The sequence below is a fragment of the Hoplias malabaricus genome, chromosome 1 (genome assembly GCF_029633855.1).
Source record: "Hoplias malabaricus isolate fHopMal1 chromosome 1, fHopMal1.hap1, whole genome shotgun sequence".
Classification (NCBI taxonomy): domain Eukaryota; kingdom Metazoa; phylum Chordata; class Actinopteri; order Characiformes; family Erythrinidae; genus Hoplias; species Hoplias malabaricus.
In genome coordinates, this window is record NC_089800.1 from 27,345,262 (window position 1) to 27,371,243 (window position 25,982).

A 25,982-nucleotide genomic window follows, 5' to 3' on the forward strand; every position below is an offset into this window, starting at 1 on the left:
CACGGTGGTATTCAAACTGTATTTTCTCAGCACCATGGACAAACCATGAGCAAACCAGACTCATTATGCTGGGCAAGCCCAGTCCCCATACCACCTCTGGATTCTGCAGGGTATGGCGATTGTCCCTTCACTTAAGTTTTCTAGTTCAAGGTTCCTCTGGGTGGGCGAGGGAAGGGCTGGTTCTGAGTAGACCAGAGTTTTCCTCATTACACATTAATTAAGTAAGGAGGAAAGCCTCTCAACATTGGGCTGTGGAATGGTGGAACAGTGTTCTCTACAGTTCCTTTCATGAAATCCTCAGAGGGTTCTCTAGTAAGACCTTCACAGATGATGAAAATGACACAAGCCTTTCCAGTTTTTCAAAACCAAAACTTTCCACACTAATAAGCCTCCACAGTTAGGAAATAAGCTGAGGTCAGTCCAGGTGGATGTCCTTCACGTGGACATATGTGGGCACCTCCAGTACACTGCACTATGTTCCTTTGCATCTATTCCTCACAGCTTGACTTCAGAAGTAATTTGGAGATATGTCATTTGCTCAAAGCCATGGAGGCAAAGAAGCAGAGCTCTGTTTGTGATGAGAACAGAAGCACACTTTCAGAAAGAAGGCTACTAAAAAACTCTTGGCTTTTGACAGTTCCTAAAACAAAGTAGTTAACCCTTAGAATCCCACAAGGTCATCTCCCTCCCACTGCACAAGAACGATTCAAAAGCTTTTTAATATATTTTGTCTTAAAGAGATCTGGTAAAACCTTTTCGATTCTCTAGACCTGGATGTAAAATATGAGCACGGATGGCAAGCATTCAATCACATTCATTTTCATTGTGTTTCAGTGTGGAAAGTTTTATTGAAATGTACTTCTCCCCAATGTACTCCTTTTTTTATTAAACACTACACAAAGCACCAGAAAAACACAGAATCTTTCAGCTCTAACAGATATGACATGATCTTTCATAGTTTATCCCATGTTACTCAATGGCGCAGACACTGGGTAATAGCTTATTCTGCTAAAATACTTATCATGTAGCTCTGTAGCTGAGGCTTCAGTGTTATGTGTATGCTTACAAACTGCTTTATTTTCATGTATGCAAGTTAAAAGTTTTGGGACATACCCTAAGTTTAATGATACTTTTTTGCAAACAGACACGACTTTACTTCAGACCATGACTCATTTCCCATCCCTGTCATTTTGCCTACTTTATTAAAATTTTTACACATCATTCCTGCTCCAATAATTACAAACACCACTCCATTTCACACACATTTATTATATCCAACAATTCAGAGAATGCAGTTCCACTGCTCTACAGCCCGATCCTTGGGGGATTTTATACCCTCCAGCAATTTTTTACCAACAAGTCAGCAACTGCTAAAAGTACACAGTGCTTGATTTAGCACTTAACTTACAAACTAGGCACATGCCTTCTACACATTAGAATGAAATTTTTGGCATTCTGGACAACGCCTCTGCATTTCACCCAGCAGAGAGATTAAGGTGCTTTCTCAGGCAACCAAAGCATCCCCGGGAAAGACCCCTAATGCTGTGTCAGTGACTGCTGGTATCTAGTTTTTGTGGACCAGATTGGCAGAAACATACGTTAAGTTTTTGAAATACACACCCTTTACCAGCAGCCTGTCATTGTATTAAAATCAAAGCCTATTTTTCTGTGCTCTTAGTGCAGTGTTGATTTATACTGTTAGTCATCAGTTTGAGTAATTCCTGACTGAGGCTTTCACATCCAACTTAGCAGATGTTAGGTAGAGGAGACAGAAGGCAGTCAGGCTCCTACCTCCCTCTATAAACAAACAAACTCTAACTCAAAGTGAAGGCTACATACAGAGAGCTAACGTTCGCTGACAGCAGCGGGATGGAGTTCAGACTCAGCCCCACACACTGCAGCTCCGTTGCTGTACACTGGCAGCCATCTGGAAACAGCGGCAGAACTGAGAGAGAACAGAGAACAAAACAAAAGGAGAAGTAGGAAAAGGAATAAGAGCGTGAGTATGAAAAGGCAAATAGTTTTCAACAATTTTTTTGCTGTTGAATAAATCTTAATATATTTGTTATTGTTTATATATTTTTTTCTATTATCTTTGTTTGCATTTTTTTATTCATGTATCTCTGCTCTTCTTTCTTTATATTTTGTCAAAATCTCAGGAGTAATGATGCAACAGAAGGCCTCAAAAACGTCTGGAATTAAATCTAAATTAACTTAAATTAATTAAAATTTTAGGATGTTTTTTCTTCTCTTCAAAAGATACCATTTTGTAGATGTAATGTTTAACTGTGACAGCAACCTTCAGTAACAAAAACAATATTGGACACTATTCTCCTATTTTTTATTACAGTTCAAATGAACTAATTTAATTTTATTTGAAGCCTTCTAAGCATATTTTAATAAACAATATTAAAATGACACTATTCAAATTGCTTAAGATTTCTCAGCTAAACTGGGGCTGAAATGGAGAACCAAACCAGCTAATACTACATCTATCTATCTCTGTAATGCGATGTATAAATGGTTTTCATTTCTCTGTCACCTAGAAAGGATACTGACTCTGGACTATGATCAAAAGCAATAATATTTGTTGTGGTTGAATCGGGTCCTTATCATTTACAAAAATATCTTTATAATTTATTTTCTTATCACTTTGTGACGGTATTTTGGAGTGTGTTTCTCCCACTAATCTAGAATATATTTATGAACATAAACTAGAACCAAGGGTTTTGTTAATAATAAAATTGACAGCTCAAGTTTACCATGACCCTGAACTGGATAAGTGCTTAACTAATATAACTGGATAAGTAAAAACTCAAGTTTTTATGCTACAATAATGTAGCACCAATGTGAACAAATGTACTTTTTATTTAAAACAATTTTGAACCAATTTTGTTTTTTCCTAATAAAATATTTATGCTTATTGTCCATTTTAAATATACTCTGATAGTTGATCCAGTTGCAGATTTTCTGCCTTTCAAAGGCATTTTATTTTGAATTTCAAATTTAGGCCCTGATCTGGCTTGTGGTGTGTGGCATCATTGAGGGGGGTGTGGAGTAAAGAGTTATTCATGAACAAGGAGAATGAAGATGTTACTTAATCCTAGTTGCTTAAACCCTCAGTATTTCTATGCACCATATTCACTTGATTTCAGTTTGAAGATTTTCAATGACTTTGTTTTCCCCAAATTAACAAAATAATTTGAATCCAGTGTCTAGTGTAATTTAATTCTTTTTTGAATTTTCCAAAGTGTTCTCCAAAACAGTTATTGACCAGTACTAGATCTCAGAGGCCTGTAAAAGAAAGTGTTATCCAATATCCAGTGATGTAATTAAACATTAGCATACAGCTTAACGCCTCCACGCTACGTTAAACTGCCCTGAACAGATCACTGGCTTAGCATCTCAGAGGACATTTATTCTGCTCCCCCCTCACTCTGCTGCAATTAGATACAACAGATGAGTGCATGAGTGTATGAGTGGGTTCTTACAGCAGTCTGCAGATAGCTCTGTTGGGAAAGATCTCTTAATCGTCCTGTCAAACAAGTCGGCCCAACCGCTATTGTCTCCTGCAAGGACAAAAGGAGGATTAGTGATTTGGGCCAGAGAATCCATACCACACAAACAGTAAAACACACACATACACAAATGACTGCTGAGCATTTCCATCCAATACAATGTCCACTGCAACAACTTACACCGACTTATAATCAGCATTCAAATGTTACTAGACAAGAACATGCTTTAAACTTATTCATTGTTTTCAATGAAAAAGTCAAAGAGAACACTAGAAGATGTGCTAGAGATATTTATTCAGTGATAAGATAATACAGTTGCATAAGGATTTGGGAAATCAAAGAAACAAATGAGAAAAAATAAAATTCATTGAAGACCTTCAAGAACATCAAAACTAGGCTCAGACAAGCAGTACCTAAAGCTTTCTTCTTGGAGAGACTGTAAGCAGACTAATCAATGATGTGGTTCTGAAAGAATGTGAACCTTTTATTAAGCCTTTAGTGACATAAGGAAACCATTTGAACACAGCAGCTGTCCTTCAAGTTGTGTGGAAATTTCATGATGAGGGAACTAATAGAAATGCTTCAAAATTACTTGGAATAAAATCCTTTTATATTGACAAGGTTTCTACCGTTTCTTGTAAAGTGGGAGAATCGTGTTTCTTTGAAGAGGGATTTTCAGAACAATGGACTGACCTCCCCAGAACCCAGATCTCATTATAAATTAATGTGTTTGGGATTACTTGGATTAAGACAGGTGTGTGTGTGTGTGTGTGCAAGTACTGACCGCAGTGCTCCTCGTCAGCTCCATTTGGACAGTCCACCTGACCATTACAGTGCAGGACCTGAGGCAGACACATGCTTACATTTCCACATGGAAACTGTCCAAGTGGACAGTCCTCCGATACTGACTGCATACCATTCAGCCCTGCAGCTGAGAAACACACACATACATACATCTGTTGCTTTGCATACTTTATTAATACTGTGTTAGTAACTGGGTTATGCTGGTACAAGCTGAATTACAAGTGGATCAAAGACAGTAGTGCTGCATTTGTATATACAATAGCATCTGTAACTGCTTTGACCTGTTCAGGGTCACAGTAGATTCAGAGCTGAATCACTGGCAAAAGGTAGGTGCACACACTGGACAGGGCAAAACACACCCAGTGACTCACTCATACACACGCACATACACACGCACACCCGTGGACAATTTAACACAGCCAATCCACCTACTAATGAAGGCTGTTGGAGAAAAGAAAAGCTACTGGAAGAAACCCATACAGACATAGAGAGAACACACCAAACCTCACAGAGAGAGACCTGAGGCAGGGATTGAACCAAGGTCCCCGGAGCTGTGTGAGAGCGACACTACCTTCAGCACCACTGTGTCACTCCAAATAAAATGTCATCTAAAGTAAAATAGAAGTTAATCTGAAAAAACAACGGTTCTACTTAACCTTACAGCATCCCGTTTCATTAATTTTCAAAACTATATTTAAAACTAAATTTATTTTAGAATTATATTTATATAATTCTAAAGACGTTTGGTTCATGTCAGCACAACAATTCAGAACAATTCTGACTTTGTAAGTTGTTCTATAACAAGTCATTTCAAATCAGGCCTCTGCCAATTGCTTCATTATGTTCTTTTGAACTCATTTATGTGAAAAGCTTTTAATAAAATTGTTGGAATTCTACTTAGAAATCAAACAATACAATTACAGGTAACAATTTACTCATTGTCTGAATTCAGGGTTGTGCTAGGTCTGGAGCCTTACAGAAATCACTGGGCACAAGGCAGGAACACATCCTGGATGGGTAGTCAGTCCATCGCAGGACATCATACACTCACACAATCAACTTTGGACAAATATGACCAGCCAATAAACCTACCAGTGTGTGTTTTTGGACTTGGGAGGCAACCAGAGCACCCAGAGGAAACCCATGCAGACACAAGGAGAACACATCACATTCCTCGCAACAGTGACCCAAGGTGGGGCTTGAACCCACAACTCCAGGACACTTTCTGTTGCACTACCCCCAGCTTACCCCCATCATATCTCCAGATGGATTTTCACCACTTTGGGAGTGTGTGTACTCACTGCTTCTAGTGCACTTCTTTTTGTGTGTATACATGTGTGTTCACTGCCACAATATTTTAGCTCTACTGCTGCAGATAGAAAAGCATGATTCCTGTTAATTAGAGGTCCCGTTAAAGTCCTGTCAATAATGAATGCATTTATTGAGTCACTGAGTTCTCCAGTGTTGTCCAGCCTCTTAAGTTATAAATAACAAAAGACATGTTTGTGTACTGGCATAGATCAGTAAATTAGTACGATACACAATGGTGTGCTGGCTGCTCTGGAGTAAATTAGTTCTGCCAGGTGTTCTGTAACCTTGTGCGCTAACTCTTCCCTGACTCCCAGCCTAGCGTTCTCAAGGAAACAAAACACTATGTTTGTGTCATCATGAAGGCCACAGACCTGCACGCTGGCTGAGCAGGGCTGAACCCCTCCTTGTTTACAGACTTCCACACTATTTACCTGACTTCATTTTGGTTCTTGGATCGATTTTTGACTTCGTCTCACATGGCAATCATGTGGTTCATTTTCTCACATGAGAAATTCCAAACTGCTGATTGACTATGAGGGCCAGATTAAGTTCCTCTGATATCCATGGACAATTGAGACATGGTGCTTCATAACCTAAAAAGTGTGCTATAAGAAGTCTATATTTTACATTGAAAACCTGTCAAACAATGACATTAAATGATTGTAAACTGTACAATTTCTGTAATAGTGAAATACTGTAAATATATCATTCCGACAAAACACTAATTTATACATGTTTTTCCTGGACTATTTTATTCCAATATTAAATACATTTGCACTGTGTTTGTAAATGGAATTTCATAATAATCATATAACAGCCAATACAGTAATTATTGTGTCAGTGGTAAATACACAAACCATTAGAGGTGGTTCAAGTGGTCAAGGTTGGGAAGGAGCTGGAACTCATATGGGAGCTCCAAGCATGCCTAGTGGCTTCCCATTTTCTGTGTTTTTAAGGTTTTTAATGGGTTTTTCAAAGTGTTTGGAGATTGTTTTTTGTATTAGGGTGTTTGTGTGCCTATTAGGAGCTGGTATGTAACTAAATGCGTGTTGATCAGGGGAAATTACTGTCAGCAAGTGGTGAAGCAGTGGAATGCAGAACCGCCTGAATCTTGCCATACACCAAGCACAAATTTTGCCTGTTTCCTTGCTTCATTCTGCACTACACCCTTTAAAGGACTGTAGGAATTTTGGTTATTCGCAGTTTGGCTATTTCTCAAACTTCTGTGTTGGTTACAGTAATTTCATGTTAATTGTTTGGTAAATCTCTGTTTGTTTCTGTGGTAAAAAATGAAAAAATTAAAGTTGTAGTTATACAGTAAATATGGAATCAATTTTATAGTGTATATTATTTTTTTCACAGAAATATATTGTAGACAAAAAAAATCATGAATATAAAATTTAGGGTTGGGGTTGGGAATGATACATTAAAATTCTAGCAACCTCAGCTGCCAGTATTTGACTGGAAATCTTTCCAGATTTTTTATATTGTGTTAAAATCCAAACTTATATACCATATGGGAAAAAGACTCTGCTCTAAATATTCACTTGTCCATGTGACTGTCTGGACCTATGGGTTTCTGAAGAGAATATAACCCATCCATAACCCATTATCCCTGCTAGTCAAGGGCCTCCATTTTCCATGTAAGTCTTACTTTGCTATTAAATATTATGATTAATCATTTTGAATGTCACCACAAATATCATAGCATAAGCATGACCTAACGTGGCAATGGCCATGTCGACCTGGGAAGAAGGATACTGGAGGCAGGAGCAGTTTGGCTCTCATGCCCTTTGCTCAAATTAACAACCATTTGCAGCTCAAACAAAACATAGCATTTTGGCTCAGTGCAAACACAAGAAGTCTCTGTCACTTTTTCTCTTTCTTGTTTTCTCTGTGTTCCTTTTCATTTATTGCTGTCAGCATCTACTTCGCTGGTGTTTTCCACAAGGACAATGCTGACAGGTAATGAGCCAGATCAAGTAAGATGAGTTTTGTGGCCCTAAACCTGCCTCAGCCCCTGCAGCTCAGCCCCATGCAACCTCCCCAGTTCGTTGCTGTGGTGAACCCCCTCCATCTGGACTCCTCTTCCTGATGGGAAGGACATCAAACAAGATGGGAGAGCAGGGCAGGTTAAAGCGACACTGGGTTTGCATGAGAGCAACCAGTTCTGCTTCTGCAGCGCTGGCAGTTTTTATCTGTTTTGCCGGCAGGGGAGGGGGCATTACCTAGGGATCTCTCCAAGGGGCAGGCAATGAAGGAGTGTGCATGCAGTTGCTATTTGTGGGGCAGTCCCAAGACTTGCCAGGAGCTTTTCTCTTGTAATTAACCAGAGAAGGAGCCCTGCGACTTCTCTCGTGGTGTTGGCCATGGAGAAGGTTTGCCTGTGGCCCAATTGTAGGACTCCTCTAGAACTCTTCCAACTGCTCAAATTACTTTCTTCTTGCTTGCAAAGGAAACTACCTACACAATAGGTAAAAAAAAATTAATTTATTATTGGACCTTCACAAAAATCCATTACTTTCATAGGCTCCAAAAATTTATTAGGGGAATAAGCTCCTTCATTTCATAATTCAGGTAATTCAGACCAGTGTTGGTAGGTTCTCATGTCTGCTGACCAGGACTAACTCGCAATACTCGCAATGTGATTAGGAACAAATCATATGGCCATGATCATACAGCACTTAAAAAACTTGCTCTGGTCTTAACTCCTGAACATTCTCCAGCATTCACCAAATTTACTCTGAGAACCCACTAATGTATTAATTTCACTTCATCCCAGCAATTGTATTTTCTGTATATAAATCTAAATTTGAATTTGAATAAATATCTTCATGTGGATTTCCATGAAAAGCTGAAAGCAGATCTTCTGAAACGTATGGAAGCTGTGGTGATGAGAGTGATGACAAGCAGCTGTTGTAGCTGGGACTGTGCCCTCAGCAAGAAACACAATTCTCACTGAAGGGACACCAAGCCCTGCCGCCTAAAACTGCATTTTGATTGATGCTGTCAGAAATTAATAGAATAAAAGTGCAGATAATGAAGATGTTACATAAAAATATTGCCTTAATGTGTTTATAGAATGAATAATTTATTATTTGGTGGAGCACATGATGCGCTTGAGGCCATGTTATTCACTGGGGTTCTTCTGTGGGGACTGGAAATAAATTCAATTTAACAACAAAAAAATGCTGTTTGTCAGAAAAAAGAACATCCCTGTCTAGCATGTCGCTGTAAAACTGATTTGAGGTCAGTCTCTTAGCTAGTTTGAGTGACAACATACAAAAGTGAATGGTTCAAGTGTCTTATGCTGAGTTGTAGTGTTCCCAAATCCTCCTGTAAGCAGTGTTCACAGCAAATCACACACACACTCATTGGCATGGTTTTACATCTTATGCCTTTCCTGATTTGACCCTCAAATTTCACCCAGGCTTGAGACAAGCATCAGGAGCATTCTAGCACAACCTGAGTTGACATTCTCACATCACACACTCAATAATATATTTTTACATTAACTTTCATTGAAATTTATGAAGTGATTTTTTGTCATTTCCTTATAAAGATATTATTTGGGAAATACAGGTTTTTATTTATTTATTTTTGGACAGTGAAAATGTGTTACAACAGGAAGCATGTAATATTAGTTTTTTTATATTCTACATGTTAAAAACAAACTGTTTGATCATAACTCTTTGACCTTTATAACTGTTGACTGTCATTTGAACACAGAGCAACCTGTATTTCTGGATCCCCCTAAAGCTCTGAAAAACCCATGGTTTATCTCGCTTTGTTCTTTTTCCAAAGAATTACATAAGTTCAGAAAATTGACCTCAAACTGTTTTTAAATTACTCTATTTTTCTACTACAAAACACCCTATATTTAGTTAATACGGTTGCATTATGTAGACTTGCTGTGCACACAGACAGAAAAGAAATGTGCCGCAACAGCTGCCCGAGCCTCAGGTCACTATTCTCAATGCCAGATGTTGGCTCGAGGTCTTTAAAGCCCTCCAGCTTCAGGCTGTGGATCAGTGGAAATCCATTTCCTGGAGTAATGGTGCTCCATCAAATAGCTTCAGGATGATTTTACTAATGTTGACTTCACAAATGTTTTTATGACTTAATGCTATCTGAATAAAAGTTCCAGCAGCTAGTACAAAGCTCGAAAAAATGAGAACACAAACCCTCTATTAAAGGAGCATTGTTATCAGTCAATTTATGCTCTCCTTCATGCTATGAAACAGCCATTATATTGACACCTAGTGGCCTGGGTGTAAATTAAATTACTTAATAAACCTGTTTTAAACATGGCCTCTCTGGTGGGAGGGACCCATTCTATGGAGAGTGCACTGATTCATTCAGAGACTATACAAAGCATGTTGTTTCTTCGTCTCATGGGAGATGCCATTGCACGTTATGATATGAATAATATAAAACAATAAATAATAAAATATACAGAATTAAATAAATTAAAATTAAAATATTTTGCATGAATATTTCCCTGCTAGTGTGGCATAAGAATTACATTACTCTATTAATACCCTTTAAAATATAGATTGGATGAGTAACTGTCCACACACTTCTGGGTACACGGTGTATTAAGATTCTGTTCAGCTGTTTTCCAGGAGATAATCGCTTCCTGTTCAGTAGCACTGAAAGCAGAATTTATGATTAGGAAAGATGTAGATGCTTTTATTGTTGAAGGATGTGATGAAAACAGCATTTGACCTTTTCTCTCTCATTTTTCTCTGACATCTAAAAAGAAGGGAAGCCGTATCCATTCAGCAGTATCCATGTTTTTATCCACAGAATCTCACAGAACTCTGGTCCAGCTCTAATCTGACAGCCTGTATTCAGAAGCCCTGGAACTCTGCTTATACAGGTTCAGACAGGGGAGGATCTGACATCTCTAGAGACCAAAGCTCAGCTCTGCTTAAAAGACGTGAACAAATCTCTCATTTTCAGACATACATAATCCTGTTAAGGTACACCACACTGTCATCAATGTATTAAAGGCACTCTGTTGGTGGTTAATTCATTAAATGGTTTAACTTATTAACAAATATGTGATGAAGGCAACAATCTTAAATGTCGACTGATAAGGAAGACAAAGGTCAGTATCCAGCAAGATCTGAGGTTTAACAGTGCAGATGAATGTGGGTTCCATATTTGGCAAACAACAGCTTTTAATGTATTAACACCATAATAAATAATCATGAATTAACAGATTTTAAAACCATGTGTAAATATTTATAAGTGTAGTCTTAGTCTAAATTGGTAGCAAATTATCTTACAATAAATAATTAAAGTGGTGTTTATTTGTATTTGGGAGTCCTGTGTAATTTCCATATTATAAAATTTCCATACTGTGCTGTACCATTTAAGGTGGAGTAGCATATGTAAAAAGTAACCTACACGCTTAAAAAATAAAGGGGCTACGAAGGGTTTTTTGAGAGCCACTTTTGGTTCCATATAAAAAAAAAATGTTTAAGAGACTGTGAGTGTGAAGAAACTTTTAAAAAGGTTGAAAACTCATCACTCAACTTTAAAGTTCTTCACCCAATTAAATGTGCTAGCAAACAAGGTTCTTTATGGAAAAAATAGTGGTTCCTCTAAGTAACGTACACAAAACTGTGGATATCGCAACATATACTAAATATTTGTCTTAAATAAGAAGATTTTAAGGCAGTCTCCTTTTGTAGCCAAATTAGTTGTAAACCATTCTACCCCGACTCCTTCAATCACACACACTGCCACAAAACTGGGAGAGTAATGGCAAGCACATGATTCCCACAAGATGTGTATCACTGCCTGTTTTGGAAATCCATGCTACAGGACAGTTTAGTTCACGTTTAAGACTGCTGCACCAAGGCAACACTTTTTTTATTATTTACAAACACTACACATTTTACAGTGTAAGTTAATTTCCCACCTAGTGCTAGAATTGATATTGTGCCTTTCTTCTGAATTCATACAATTATCCATTACATTTTCAGATATATAGTACATGTACATACAATGTTTATTAGGTTTTTTCCCCATTGTATTGACAGTCCATATCCTCCAGTGATGTACAAAAAGTTTTTTTTTGAGGTTTCATTTGGATTGTCGGAAAAGGCCAAATAGGTCACAAATCTGGTCACATGTTATTGAACTCTATTTTCCTTTGTTTGTTTGTTTGTTTAAACATTATGAACACTGAATAAGAATATTTGAAAAAGACTTTGGGATAGAGAAGGGTGTTCCCACTTTTTAAATGTGTTTTCTAAAGAAAATTCTGCAAGAATGCCGTCGGCGGCAAAGCTCTTTAAACAAGCACCTGCATTTTAGCTGTGAGGAGGTAAGCATACTTGAACCAGGATCCTGGGGTTGTGGGTCCAAGTCCTGCTCCGGGTGACTGTCTGTGAGGAGTTTAGTGTGTTCTCCTCCTGTCTGCGTGGGTTTCCTCCGGGTGACTGTCTGTGAGGAGTGTGGTGTGTTCTCCCTGTGTCTGTGTGGGTTTCCTCCGGGTGCTCCCGTTATCTCCCACAGTCCAAAAACACACATTGTTAGGTGGATTGGCGACGCAAAAGTGTCCGTAGGTGTGAGTGTGTGAGTGAATGTGTGTGTGTTGCCCTGTATAGGACTGGTGCCCCCTCCAGGGTGTGTTTCCTGCCTTGCGCCCAATGATACCTGGTAGGCTCTGGATCAACCGCGACCCTAAATATATGTATATATGAGTATGTGTGTGTGTGTGTGTGTGTGTGTGTGTGTGTGTATTTTCCCCCCGTTTCATTTTAAGCAGTGGTGTGTTGCATTTTTTGCCAGGAAATATACACCTTATTTAGGTTGAAGGGAGGCTGACAGAGTGTTAACAGGCTGGGTTTATATATTTTTCTGAGTAGTGGGAGCATATTCTCTAGTTAACTGCAGCTGGCATTTTTCAGGCTTCTTTCCCCTCTCTTTGGTCTTGAGTCAGATGGAGGGTGTAATTCTTGTTAATAGAATTTCAGTACAAAAAATTGTGACCACAACGGGAAAGTCACAGCTCCAGAGTCCAGGGGATGTGGGTTCAAACACCTCCTCAGGTGTCCCCTTTATCTGTATCAGTTATTGCAGTCTCTGTCGTCTAGTTATAACACTCGTTCTGCCCAGCTTATCATGCTGAGAGTCCCAAAATCCGAAACAGTTTTTGGTCTGTCCTCTTTTCAATCAGCTGCAGCCAAGGACTAGAACTCACTTCAAAAAACACTAAGATCGGTCAACTTTATTTCAAAGTTGGCTTTTAGGAACTCTGTTACTGCTTTTTTAGCTGATAAATGTAATTGTTACATGGATACTCACTGATGTCATTTCTCATCTTCATCTCAGTAATGAATGTCTTTTATTCTGTTTGTTGGTTTCTCTTGTTGTTGCTTTTGTTGTATATAGCTTTGTTATGTGTCTCAAAAGGTTTTGGCTTTTGCCAGGCTGCCGTTGTAAATAAGAATGTATTCTTAATTACTTGCCTGGTGAAATAAAAATATAAATGAGTTTTAAAAAATTATCAGTGCGAATTGTGGTGCATTCTCTTTGTGTCTGCATGGGTTTCCTCCAGGTGTCCAGGTTTGTGTTTCCTCCAGGTGTCCCAGTTTCTTCCCACAGGCATGTTGGTAGGGGGATTGGTAATAAAGTCGCTATAAATGTGACTGGGTGATTGTGGGAGGGAATTGAATCTATAAAAACACAATTCTCCAAAATGTTTGTAAAGTTTATTGCTATACTTCAGTCACTTAAGAGCTTACAGGTGTTCAGAAAGACACTAATACTTCAAAATGTGTCTCATATTCTAAAGTGCCATTTGAACTCTTGTACAGAATACATTCTGACATAGTACTCACAAATTCAACAAGTAAGCCACGAATATGTAATGAGTTGGAGATTTAAAATGGAAAATTTGTTATGCAGGTTTAAGACTCTAAGTGAAATTTGCATTATGGCATGTCTTGAAGTATTTGGGGACTCCAGATACAGTCTATACTCTACTAATTTTAAATTGTACCAGTTATTCAATGCTACAATGCAAATGTACTTTATCATTCATGCTCATTATTTTGCATAAGATCGGTTAATCGTGTTGTTACAGATAAAACTGCAATTAGTGAATGCTACACAATAGAACTCCAGTAATACAGGTCAAAACAAATGAATTCATACAGAATTCATGTATACATGTGTGAAGATTTAGAACTTAATAAACTGTCCCCACTAAAAGTATGTGAACACATGAGTTCGACTCTTTCAGTCAAACCTAGAGCCTAAAACAGGCATGAAGTCAAGAATGCAGCCGTGCTGTCTCCACACTGAAGCACTGGCAATAAAACAGCTCTCACTGAAGGCTTCAGGATGCAAATTCAGTTCAGCTCAAGTGAATATATTTGTCTGGTGTTTTTTAAAACAGGTCATTGTCACAGCACAGCTTTACAAAAAAAAAAAAAACAAAAAAAAAAACACAGGTCCAAGTCCCAGCTTAACTACAAAAACAAGGGAAAGAAACCTTGAGAAGAACCAAGACTCAAAGATTGAATCCATTCTCAACAATCCAAAACAGTAAAACAACAGTAGCAACACAACCATAGCAACAAAATGGTATCAGTAGCAACCTTTCAATAAAGAAACGTCTTATTAAAAAATAAATAAATAAAAAAATAAAAAAATACACATATATATTCAAGTGCTGGAACTGTCACTGTTTTACTGGGAGTTGCTGAGTCCAAGCATCTATAATTCACCTCACCCTCTCTGGGTGTGTAGGTTGGCTGTCTCTCTCCCTATAAACCCTCAGCATGGTCCTAACCTATAAAGACATCTCTTTTCCAATTTAACAAAGTTGGGCAGTTACCGTTCCTCTCCAAATGTGTTCAGCTGTCAAATCATTTTGTGTTGGCAGCATCTAACAAATAAGGCATTGACTGCTTTTACATGTCTTAGAAAAAATCATGTGCTAGCCTTTACCCTCCAGATACCCTTGTGTGACTGTCAGGCTTGGGACTGGCAATGAAAAGAAATTGGGAAAAAAAAAATAAATGAATTTAAGGCTAAAAAAAGAGATTTTCTGAGCTCGGTGGGGAAGCATTGGCTGGCATAAACAGATCCTTGATCAAAAACATATCCAACACTGACTGGATCAAGCCTTATTGCCCAACATTAGTGACTTTCCAGAAAAGTGGAGTCTATTACAGCAGCAAAGAGAAGGTCAAACTGAAAATAACACACATAGTTTTGAATTAATGCAATTTTTTGAATGTACATATAGATTAGTAGTGTTGTGCATTGTGACGTGTGATAGTACAATGCTAATAATGTGTTTTTTTTATTATTTCTGCTACCCCACGGATAGCATTAACAGACTTGGAGGAGAATACTAAATGCCCAGTATCTTCTGTTAGCTAATGATTTTAGTACATTAATTAAAATGCATAATTATACCATGTTCCAAGTCACAATCATTTCGTTTTTACTTTAAAGCAACTATTTTTAAAAAGGAACAAATATGCCATTTCCACAGAGAAAGTTTGTGTGTAAATTATTGGACTTTTAAACTATTGCTGTACCTTAGAGAGAACATTTCCACTGTTTGTATCTGTACAGTTCCCTTTTCTCTGTCAGTAGTTTGGATTCTGTATGTTCTGTTGAAGTGTAACAAGGCCCTCTGGGGCTTCATCACTCCTCTGGGGATTTGCATTTGAAATTCCTGCAACTAAATAATAGTAGATTCGGTCCTAATGAACATCACTTGAAACCCAAAAACCCTAATTAACAGCCCAGTGTGGAACCAGCTGCCTGCGGAGAGAACCCGAAGCTGCTGTAATATCTCTAATTATCCCCACTGGAGATCAGGCTTTAGCTTCCATCAGATTCCAGCTCGCAGTCACAACGCTGAATCAAAGCAGAGTCCTTTGACAAAGCAACTGAAACAGGGCTGCAAGGATCCAATATTCATGAAGGGGAAAGCTGCAGTGGGACATGGCTTTGAACATATGGCAGCAAAGGTGATCATTTCAAGAATCTGTAGCACCTCCACACAAAGAGTTCTATTCAGCCACACCTTTTAGTGCCTTGTGGCATTTGCACAAATCTCTAAAACAACATTTAAATACTTAGTAGTCCCTTCATGAATAAGTTGAAGCACGATAGATCATGACCTTCACAAAGTGATCATGTTTAAAACATAAAGGTTTAGTACAAAAGTCCTCAGACCTCCATGAATTACAGCAAATACGCTGCATTAAAGGGTAAATAAAAATATGTATATTGTTTTATGTCATGAATCATCTGGATGTGTCAGATATATATATATATATATAAATGTGGTTGTGGTGTACAAAGCCATTCAAATCTTCATGTCATGTGAGTAACACTGATAAATCATCTTTTAATTTGTATGCTTTGTTATTTTTTTGTGGTAGAAATTAATTATTGATCTTTAAAGATGAAGTGCATGAAACAAAATTAGACACAGTTTCACAATAACTGCCAAAAACTGCTTACTGCCGGCTGAACACAATGCAGTCCTCTGTTTCTCTGGAACCATTACTTTGAAAAAAGGAAGAGACCAAGAGTGTCAGAAAAAAAGATGTGTTTACCGAAGTATAAACTATGTCATTGTACCTTCTCAGACACAGCAATGAGCTTAAGTTCTTGCAGAGTATATTTAAACATACAGTACATTCCCTACCCGAGGGGGAAATGGGCATGTCAGCTTTATTATTGATTTATTTTATTTAAATAAATAATTAATAATGACTAACTAAAATAAATGTATAAACACATTATATTAAAGAAACTGAATAAAAGGCTGCAGTCCAGACAGAGAATGGAGTATTAAAAATATAACTGTCAGCAAAACACATGTACACTATAGATATGAACAGTGGAAATGTGCCCTCAAAGATCTAATGGTGCTCTTAAAGTCCAGTTGTGTAGCATAATGATGTAGTATCTCAGAATTATGACTTATGAGCTTCTCCTCAGGTTTGAGAGTACAAGGAAATAGTGTCTAAAAACTGTTTTAAATATTTCAACAATGTCACTGATTATAATTCACTATTTTAGACAATAAACGTTAAGCCGAGTTTTTAGTAAACACTGAGGCAGTAGATCATTATTATGAAATAGTAAATAAATATTCTGAAAAATACATGTTTTTGGTAAAGTCATTAAAAAGTAACCGTCATAAACAATCTTGTGAAATTAAGTCAATTTTTTAAATAAAATATAATTTATGGACAGTTTGTTAACGAGAAAACAACTACTTTGAAACTGTGAATACAGACAGTATTCTATAATGTATATTGCACAATTACAAATATTTACAATTACAGCTTTTCTACTTAGATATTTGAAATCGTCTGCCAATAATTGTAAACATGTGAAAGTAATTTAAATGCAGTTAAATAAATTGCTGGTGGACACAATGCACAAAGAACTATAACCAGACACATTATCCTCCTATAGATGACTGGTAGGAATGGGATTCCTTATCTAACCCTGCATTTTAGCATTAATTAAATAAAACTATTCTTCTTCTTCTTCTTCTCCTTATTATTATTATTATTATTATTATTATTATTATTATTATTATTATTATTATTATTATTAAAGTGTTACTAATACAAGTTAAACCTGTGGACTTACCTTCCTATTAAAACAGCCTTCATTTACGCCCGCCACCTGCACTCCAGCTTCTATAATCCCAGGTTATCCTATACATCCCCATTCATTACAGGTGTGTACAGATGTTCTGGCTCTTACCTTTGATAATACACATCCACATGAGCAGAAAAGTCCCAATCAAACCCACGCAGAGCCAAGATCCAGCGCCAGGCACTGAGTTCATTGTCGCCAAAATCACCACCATTCAATCAACCTCTCTCTCTCTCAGCGCGCGACCACAGCCCGCCACGCTCCTACAACATGCTCACGAGCTCCGTATTCCCTCAGTAAACTCATCGTTTCGGCATCACAGCGTCAGAGAAGCGCGAGCAAATGACTAAGACACTCATCACTGAAGCGTCATTCTTTTCCACCTGGATTCCGCGAGGCCACGCCCATCTGCGCTCCGTTTGGATAATATGAGAGAGAGAGGTGGTACCTTGCATTGATCAATATATTTTCAATTTAAAGTTTCCCTCTGATCTTAGATTAAGCTCTAATATACGTCTCTGTTTAATAGATTTGCATATGTAGAATTATAAAAAAATAAATACATAAAAAAACACTTAAAATGGCTTAGATAGAAACTTCAGATCCATGTTTTTGAGACTGTTTTGGGAGCACTGATGTTCATTCATTCATTCATTCATTTAACCGATTATCCAGTTCAGGGTTGCCGGGTCCGGAGCCTACCCGGAATCAATGGGCGCAAGGAGGGAAGACACCCTGGAGGGAGCGCCAGTCCTTCATAGGGCCACACACACACACACACATTTGATTGGATCTAGTTTATAAACAAACACACCCCTGATCTCTTACGTCTTCATATAAAAACATCCATTCATTCATTCATTCATTATCTGTAACCTCTTATCCAGTTCAGGGTCGCAGTGGGTCTGCAGCCTACACGGAATCATTGGGTGCAAGACAGGATCACACCCTGGAGAAGGGTGCCAGTCCTACACAGTGCAACAGACACACATACTCATTCACTCACACACTCACACCTACAGACACTTTTTAAGTTCATGCAACAGTCCAATGGAAAAAAAAATGGCTCACACAGAAAAATCTTTGGATGAATGAGGAAATACGTCAACGTAGGAGAAACTGCCATAAATCAAAGCATTTATGGAGGTAAACTAGACGGCAGGTACATTATGATGTTCTCAAAGAGGAGACCTCCACAGAGCACAAGGCCATGAAAAGATCTAGACAGGTCTATAGAAATATATAAACACAACAATAATACAAGTGCTCTCTTTTCCACCATCAGCCGATTCATTAATGTTTGTGCTAAAGTTTCATGGTGATTTGTTCCCTAGAATCTGCAAAACATTTGCAGTTCATTTGCAAAACCTGATAGACATGTTTAGACAGAGTATAGCTCAAATTGCTAACACAAACACCCACCATTTTCCCAACAGCTTTCTCTGTTATAAATTATTAGGAGCTCAAAACTGTTAAAAGCTTAGAACTTAACTATTTCCAAATGTGCACTGACCCTGTCACACATTTCACATTTCACATTTATTCAGATGGTCTTTGACAGTGTATAAAAGATGCCTTAACACTGGTGAATTGTTCTCTGCCAACAGGTTCTTATCCAGATGCTTTTAAAGCAGGCATGTTGAAGCCTCTTCTAAAGAAGAACGTGAATCCTGCCATGCTTAATCATTTGATACCCATCTCATTTTTTTCTTTATTAAGTAAAGTTGTTTTCAAACATTTAAATGCAAATTTAGTATCAAAAATATTTAAGAAATTTTGGTCAGGCTTGGTCTAAACACAAAACTGAGACAGTATTATTACATCATACTGCGGCCTTTGAAACAATGATTCACCAGTTTCTACACAATCACCCACTCCAGCTTTAAGTGCCCAAGCGTACAACAAGGTCATCCCAGTGTTGAGATCTGACATGTGAAATCTGCTTTTACATATTCACACACAAACACACACACACACGTGACTAGAAGCATTGATTGCACACAATCTCCTGGAGAGCAGTTGGAGCATAGGTTTCTTGCTCAAGGGCACTTTAGCTGTGAATATTAAAAGGGAACACTTGGTTTACTCTCTTATCCACTTCTTTCCTTAAAGTCCCAGAGATTGAGTCTGTGATCTTTTGAATGCAAACATGTTTCAGTAGGCCACAATGGTCAGTCGCTCTTCTCTCCTGTAAATGAAAATGAATGATTATTAGAATAATGGAGAAAGAACCAAGGAAAACGTGTTTGATTGTTTAGTGTCTGCAAAAATAGTAAAAAAGAAAAAAAAAACACTGTTATGAAACATCATGATTCTGAATATGAGAGTTACCATTGGATCTCTCTACTCATCACACACTAAGAGCAGGCCTTTATCTGGGGAGAAGTGCACAGTCTCATGGCTGATTCCAGTATCTCTTTTTATTTGAAAAAGTCTATTTGGTTTCTCACAATATCTGCCTTCCATCTTTCCTTAATAAAGGAAAGGAGTCTAGGGAAACAAAATGGCAGGTAGATTGTGTTCGCAAGAACTGTTCACAGTAATTTAAAAGGCCAGGTAAGCTTTAGGTTCTGCCATCCTTGTGGTCATTCATGGGATTCCTACGAGTAGCAGGAGCTGCCCTTACAAACTGTAATCTATCTATTGCTCTGCATGCTGGTATGAGTGGATCAGACACAGCAGTGCTGATGGAGTTTTTAAACCCCTCATTTGTCACTGCTGAACTAAGAATAGTCCACAACCAAAAATATCCAGCCGACAGTGTCATGTGTCCAATGACGAAAGACTAGAGGATGACCAACACAGACTGTGCAGGGACAGATGAGCTACTGTCTCTGACTACAAAGACTAAACTGTCTGAGTGGACAGTGAGTGGGCACAGTGTTTAAAAACTCTAGCAGCACTGCTGCCACGTCATTGTCGCTGCAGCACCGTGAATGATCATCCACTCAAATCATACCCACCTGTGGTGGTCCTGTGGTGTTCCTCTGTTGAAGAACAGAGTGAAAGGAGATAAAAAAAATGCTTGTAGAGCAACAGACGGACTTCAGTTTGTAATTGTACAGCAACAAAGTCCTACTGTAGGGTCAATGGAGCTGAGAGATTGAACAATGAGTGTAGAAACAAGGATGTGGTCATAATGTTACGGTTGATCAGTGTATACTAACAGGTATACAGAAAAATCTAATTATATTTGGAGAACATGAACTTGAACACTGAATTTTTTGATGAAATGCACTTATGAAAAATATAATTAAGTATTCTTGTCTTACAAAAACACACGTTGCAGGTGGATTGGCGACTCGAAAGTGTCCGTAGGTGTGAGTGTGTGAGTGAATGTGTGTGTGTGTCTGTGTTGCCCTGTGAAGGACTGGCGTCCCCTCCAGGGTGTATTCCCGCCTTGCGCCCGATGATTCCAGGTAGGCTCTGGACCCCCCGTGACCCTAAATTGGATAAGCGGTTACAGATAATGGATGGATGGATTCTTGTCTTATAAATAAAGTATAGGTATATTTAGCTTGTATAATTTGGTGTGAAATTGTACAGTGTTAACTAACATAGAAACACATTTGATACATTATACTGAAAATATTCATCCAAGGTTTCAGTAAAAAATAAATAAACTACTAATAGACAATACCTACTATATAGCTGTCATTTGTACATTGAGGACACTTGGACTCATCACATTCATTCATTCATTCATTCATTATCTGTAACTGCTTATCCATGTTCAGGGTCATGGTGGGTCCAGAGCCTACCTTGAATCATTGGGCACAAGGCGGGAATACATCCTGAATGGGGCGCCAGTCCTTCAGAGGGCAACACACACTCACAGGGCACATTCACTTACACACTCACACCTACGGACACTTTTGAGTCGCCAATCCACCTACCAACGTGTGTTGTTTTGGACTGTGGAAGAAAACCAGAGCACCCGGAGGAAACCCACGCGGACACAGGAAGAAAAGACCAACTCCTCACAGGCCTCATGTTAAAGTGAGCCCCCATCCACTGGTGGCACTGCTTCACTGCATACATTAAAACTCTGATTTTTACCCAAAGAGCTATGAAGACATCATAGAAATCTGTTAAACTTTCTGAATGATGTGATTAAATCTTCAAGTTACATTTAGTGTCTGGATTAGGTTTAGGTTTATTAATAAGTTTAAGCAAAATTATGGTTGATTTTTCACTTGGGGTGGTCAGATATTCACCACACAGCAGATAACATTTTCACCATGATACTTGATACATTATATTGGGTTTGAGAGTACTGTAACAAGTTTAATTCATATTATAATCCATTACAATGATAAATGGGACAGAAGTATATAACTAGTAAAATATAAATTTATACTAGTTTACTTTGAGTATATATATAACTTTAATTAAGTATACTCTGTAAAATTAAGTATTATAGGTAAGTGGGTGATCACTGTCAAATACTGTCTGGGTTTACATTAATGGCATTTGACAGAATATTGCTGAGACCAAGTTGCAATTTACAGTGGCAGGCTAATGTGGGGTTGGGAATTATTAACCATGTGTTCACTTAAGCAGGCAAAAGAGAAATAAGCGATCAGTAACTTCTTACAAGAGAATGTAGTTTGTAACAGTAATTCAGCAACAAACCACATGGCAACAGAACAACAACAGACAAATCGAGTTGAGATTTTCAGAACACTGGGTTACGATGTGGTTAAGTGAAATTTTCAACAATTGGCTCTAACAACTTCCTAAGCCTAATCACAGACGTGGCGATACGAAGCCCCCAGCTTCTGCTCTCTAAGGTTTTTTCCTACCTTTTCATTCATATTCCAAACCTTGTGGTTATAAACATGGAAAAGAGGCTCATTACTGCTGTCTCTTTTCCGTTTTATGTGATGCATCTTTGTACATATACAGAGACATTTTTTTTTAGCTTTGTGACACTTTCCTGTATTTTCCCTCTCTGCTTTTCTCAGCATGTCTAAAGCATGATTTATCTTAGTAATGTGGTGTGCCATTACACTATGTTTCCTTATTGCTAGTCTGTTAGCAGCTTTCACAAATTGCATTTGGCAAAACGCTTTCAAAAGTCCAGCAACTCTTCAAGCAACAGCAAAGCACCTCCTAGAGCTGGCTGGTGACTCACTCACTGATCTCACACACTCAATGATCCACACACTCACTCACTGGCAAAAAAAAAAAAGCATAGTATTGAAGGTGAAATGGTGCAGCCACTTTATCGCTTGTATCTGGTTTAAACAGCTTTGTTGTTTACAGCTCTGTTAAAAACTCTGAAAAGCTCTAGTTCAGGGTAGTTTAGTTAAAGTTTAGTGAGGTCTGGGAACTTAAATTTCCTCCCAGCATAGATACAGGCCTCAAGATTTGTGTTTTGTCTCATAATGGTGCTTCAGATTGCTGCTTTTGATTAATGCCATGCTGTGGTGTGATGTGGTGATTGCAAAGCATTTGTTTTGGTCAGAGATTCTCATGCTCTAATGCAACATCTAGTGTCAGAAAATCAGACGTGTGTTTGTTTTCTATCCCCATTACTGTTCATGAGATACAGCTCATTACATATTATCATTCATTCAAATTAATTTATTACATGTTAATTTATCACATATGCTGATAGAATCACCATTTTGTCCAAGTCATTTTGTCCGACATCTGTAGTGTGGTGATGCCCAGTGTTGTTCGTAGCTTCATAATGTTTTAGGACTGGTTGCTGATGATGGACTAGCTTTTACTGCCCCATGTTTAGCTTTTATTGTCCCTATGTTTTAGGAATGACTAGAAATTCCCAGATCATGCCCCATTCTCAATTTCTTCAACTAGAACAGCTTTGTTTTCCTTGCCTCGTGCACTTTCGATGCTCTGTAGATCATACTTACAAGCAGTTACATAAAATATTAATAAAAACATGCCCAAAAACACTTACAAGCATTCCACCATTTTGGGCCTAGAAATAGAAATAACACTTAGATGAAGGCAAAACAATAAACAAATATCACATTTTCAACATTTCATTTACTCCTGAAGATCAGAGACTTTTCGGCAGGGGTTTTGGATTGATTTCTATCAAGTGCACCATTATTGACAGATCCAAAATGCACCTCAGGAGTCTGGAACAAGAGTTTTTTTTATAATACGTCCACTTTTAACAACATTCTGAGAATGTTTCTTCACTATTTGTTAGCTGGTCTGTTTAACCGCTGGAAAAATGTCTGGTGTTTGTACTCAGTCCTGATTCAGTAAATGGGTAGATATGGCATCTAAAGGCATTTGTATGGTGGAATAAAACAGCAGACCTTGAAAAGCATGAAAAGAGATGACGATATTTCTCTATTCCTGCCTCATATCTGTGGAACATTGACTTATTCTTGCTGTTTCAGTTACATTACTAGAGGAGGATCTTACTCCTAATTCAGGAGACCACTAAGTGCATAAAAATAAGCACAGACTGAAAGTGCTACAAAACTTGCTACAGTCAGTTTCTGACTCAAACATAACTTTCCACCTTAAAAGATTCAGAACTTCTGAATTAACACAAATGGGAGGAAGAGTTTTTCAAAAGAATCTGCAGAAGTATTTAATTAATTTGTATCACTTCATGGTGTTATTAACACAGTGTGTTTTATTGTAATAGCATTTATGAAAAAATGGTGAAAAAGTTGAAAAAGAAGGAATTTCTTTCCCTATAAACCTTTTTTGCGCGCCCTGTGGTATAATGGGGGCCTGTTGAGAATGATACACCTCAACCCTGATTAAGATGAAGCAGTTAGAGAAGATAAGTGAATGAATGAATGTTCACTGGGACATTGTTTTCAAAGTTGCAGCCATTCACACTAAAAAAGATTGCAAAACTTAAATATTTCTAGGGTGCAATACCTCTACTTGAGCACCAAAACCATGGGTAATGTGAGCTCACACACTCCCTTTGCTCCAGCCTTAAAAGTCCCAGGATGAGGTCAAACATTAACTACTTAAATTCACCATTGTTTAAGTTTTAAAACATATGACAGTGAAATGTACTTTAGAGACTAATAGAGTTCGACCTTTGGTGGTATTGAGAGATTTGTAACTTACAGACTTACAGGTTGTTTTGTATGAGGGTCCATCCCCTGCATCACAAACCAGGGGAATTTGGATTTTTAAAAAATGTTGCCTATATCAGTCAATAAATAAATCACTGTAAATTAACAATCTGTCCTCATTTCAAACAGGTTTATTTAAACTGTTCTTGATTCTGGGAATTGTAGGGATTAAAAACCTCTGAGGAATTTTCCAAACAGGACGCTGTGTCTTGTAATGAATTAATCTGTAGGAAGTGGAAAAATAATGGTGCATCATAATGAAGTTGTCTCTGAAGTGCACTCTGTAGATTCAGCAGAGTCTATAGAGCTGCTGTTATGAATCAAAGTCTCTGATGCTCTGAAGAGTATGTTCATACACTATATATCTCCTACTAATTAGTAAATGGAGCTAGTTTTGAGAACACACAGCTTAATCTCCATAGTAATACACTTACCCATAAAATAAAAGTGGCTACACAAGAGTCTACACTCACCATGCCTAACGCCAAGCATACTCTAGAGGGCATAAAACCCTCCCAGCACTGGGCTATGGAGCAGAGGGGCTGCATTCCCTGGAGCAAACTCTCATACATTTGGGATGACTTAGAATGGTCTTTGTGATTCAAAATCAATCATCCAACATTGGCACCTGACCTGACTAATGTTTAGCAACTCATCCTTATTGATGTAACTGAATATTGCTATATTTCTCTGTCTTGTGACATATTAGTTTTCATGTGACAATGGATGGCAATGACATGATTTCTGAAGAGAACAGAAGCCTTAGCTTTTCCAATCCAACCAAACACCTCAAACCTAAATTTGTAGCATCAGTGTTCAGTTTTGGAGACTTTGGGCAGCACCAGCCAGTCACAGCCATACACAACATGCACAGCTCATCGAGTTGCTATGGTAATATCTTCACTGAATTAAGAAAGAATGATTTTGTCTAAACTAAGGGAAGCTTATGCAGAAAACTGATTATGGTTAAAAATAGACTGAGCAGTTTATGTTCATTCCTCCTACTGCTAGTTGCAACAACTACAACAATTGCTTTTACTGTACATTTAATGGTGGTATTATTTAAAACTGTAGGTTTGTCCAATTCCTTGGCCAAAGAATGCATGAAATATTGTAAAACAGCAGAGCTAGGAATTTAAATATATTTCTGCACAGAATCACTTTTTTCCAGCATCTTTAAAGAATATCTCATAAATCATCACACTTACACTGACCTACCAGCTACTCATGGACCTTTGTTGATTCTAACACAAAACACAACACTACAAAGAAGCTTTTGAAACGTGTTGTTAAACACCTGTAAGACTTATTTTATAACAGAGACTTTGTAATACAGAGGTTATTTAAAACATATTTTTGCAGAAATCTGATATATGGCAACATTTATATTTCAAATATATGGCATTTATATGTTGTTTATAACTGATATGGCCATTTTCAAATAAGGGATATGTGTAAGATGAATATTCGACAATTTCGGATATGATCATATTCAATTAAAGTAAAATAGAATGCATTAGACTGTGTATGCACACATTGGTTCCATTCTGTGCTCCGGTTTAACTTAAAACACATAGGAATAAAATAAATGCATTGCCCA

General features: G+C 37.8%; 1 protein-coding gene across 1 annotated transcript in view; it reads right to left on the reverse strand.

Moving 5' to 3' along the window:
* rxfp2b (relaxin family peptide receptor 2b) overlaps positions 1 to 17,532 on the reverse strand; it is a 56,322-nt gene extending 38,790 nt beyond the window's left edge. The window contains exons 1-4 of the mRNA XM_066679709.1: positions 17,406 to 17,532; positions 4,303 to 4,449; positions 3,492 to 3,569; positions 1,840 to 1,945 (exon numbers count right to left, since the gene is read on the reverse strand). Of these exons, the coding sequence (XP_066535806.1) occupies positions 1,840 to 1,945; positions 3,492 to 3,569; positions 4,303 to 4,449; positions 17,406 to 17,511 (437 nt within the window). The 5' untranslated portion in view covers positions 17,512 to 17,532. The remainder of the gene's footprint in view (positions 1 to 1,839; positions 1,946 to 3,491; positions 3,570 to 4,302; positions 4,450 to 17,405) is intronic.
* Between the last annotated feature and the right edge of the window lie 8,450 nt (positions 17,533 to 25,982).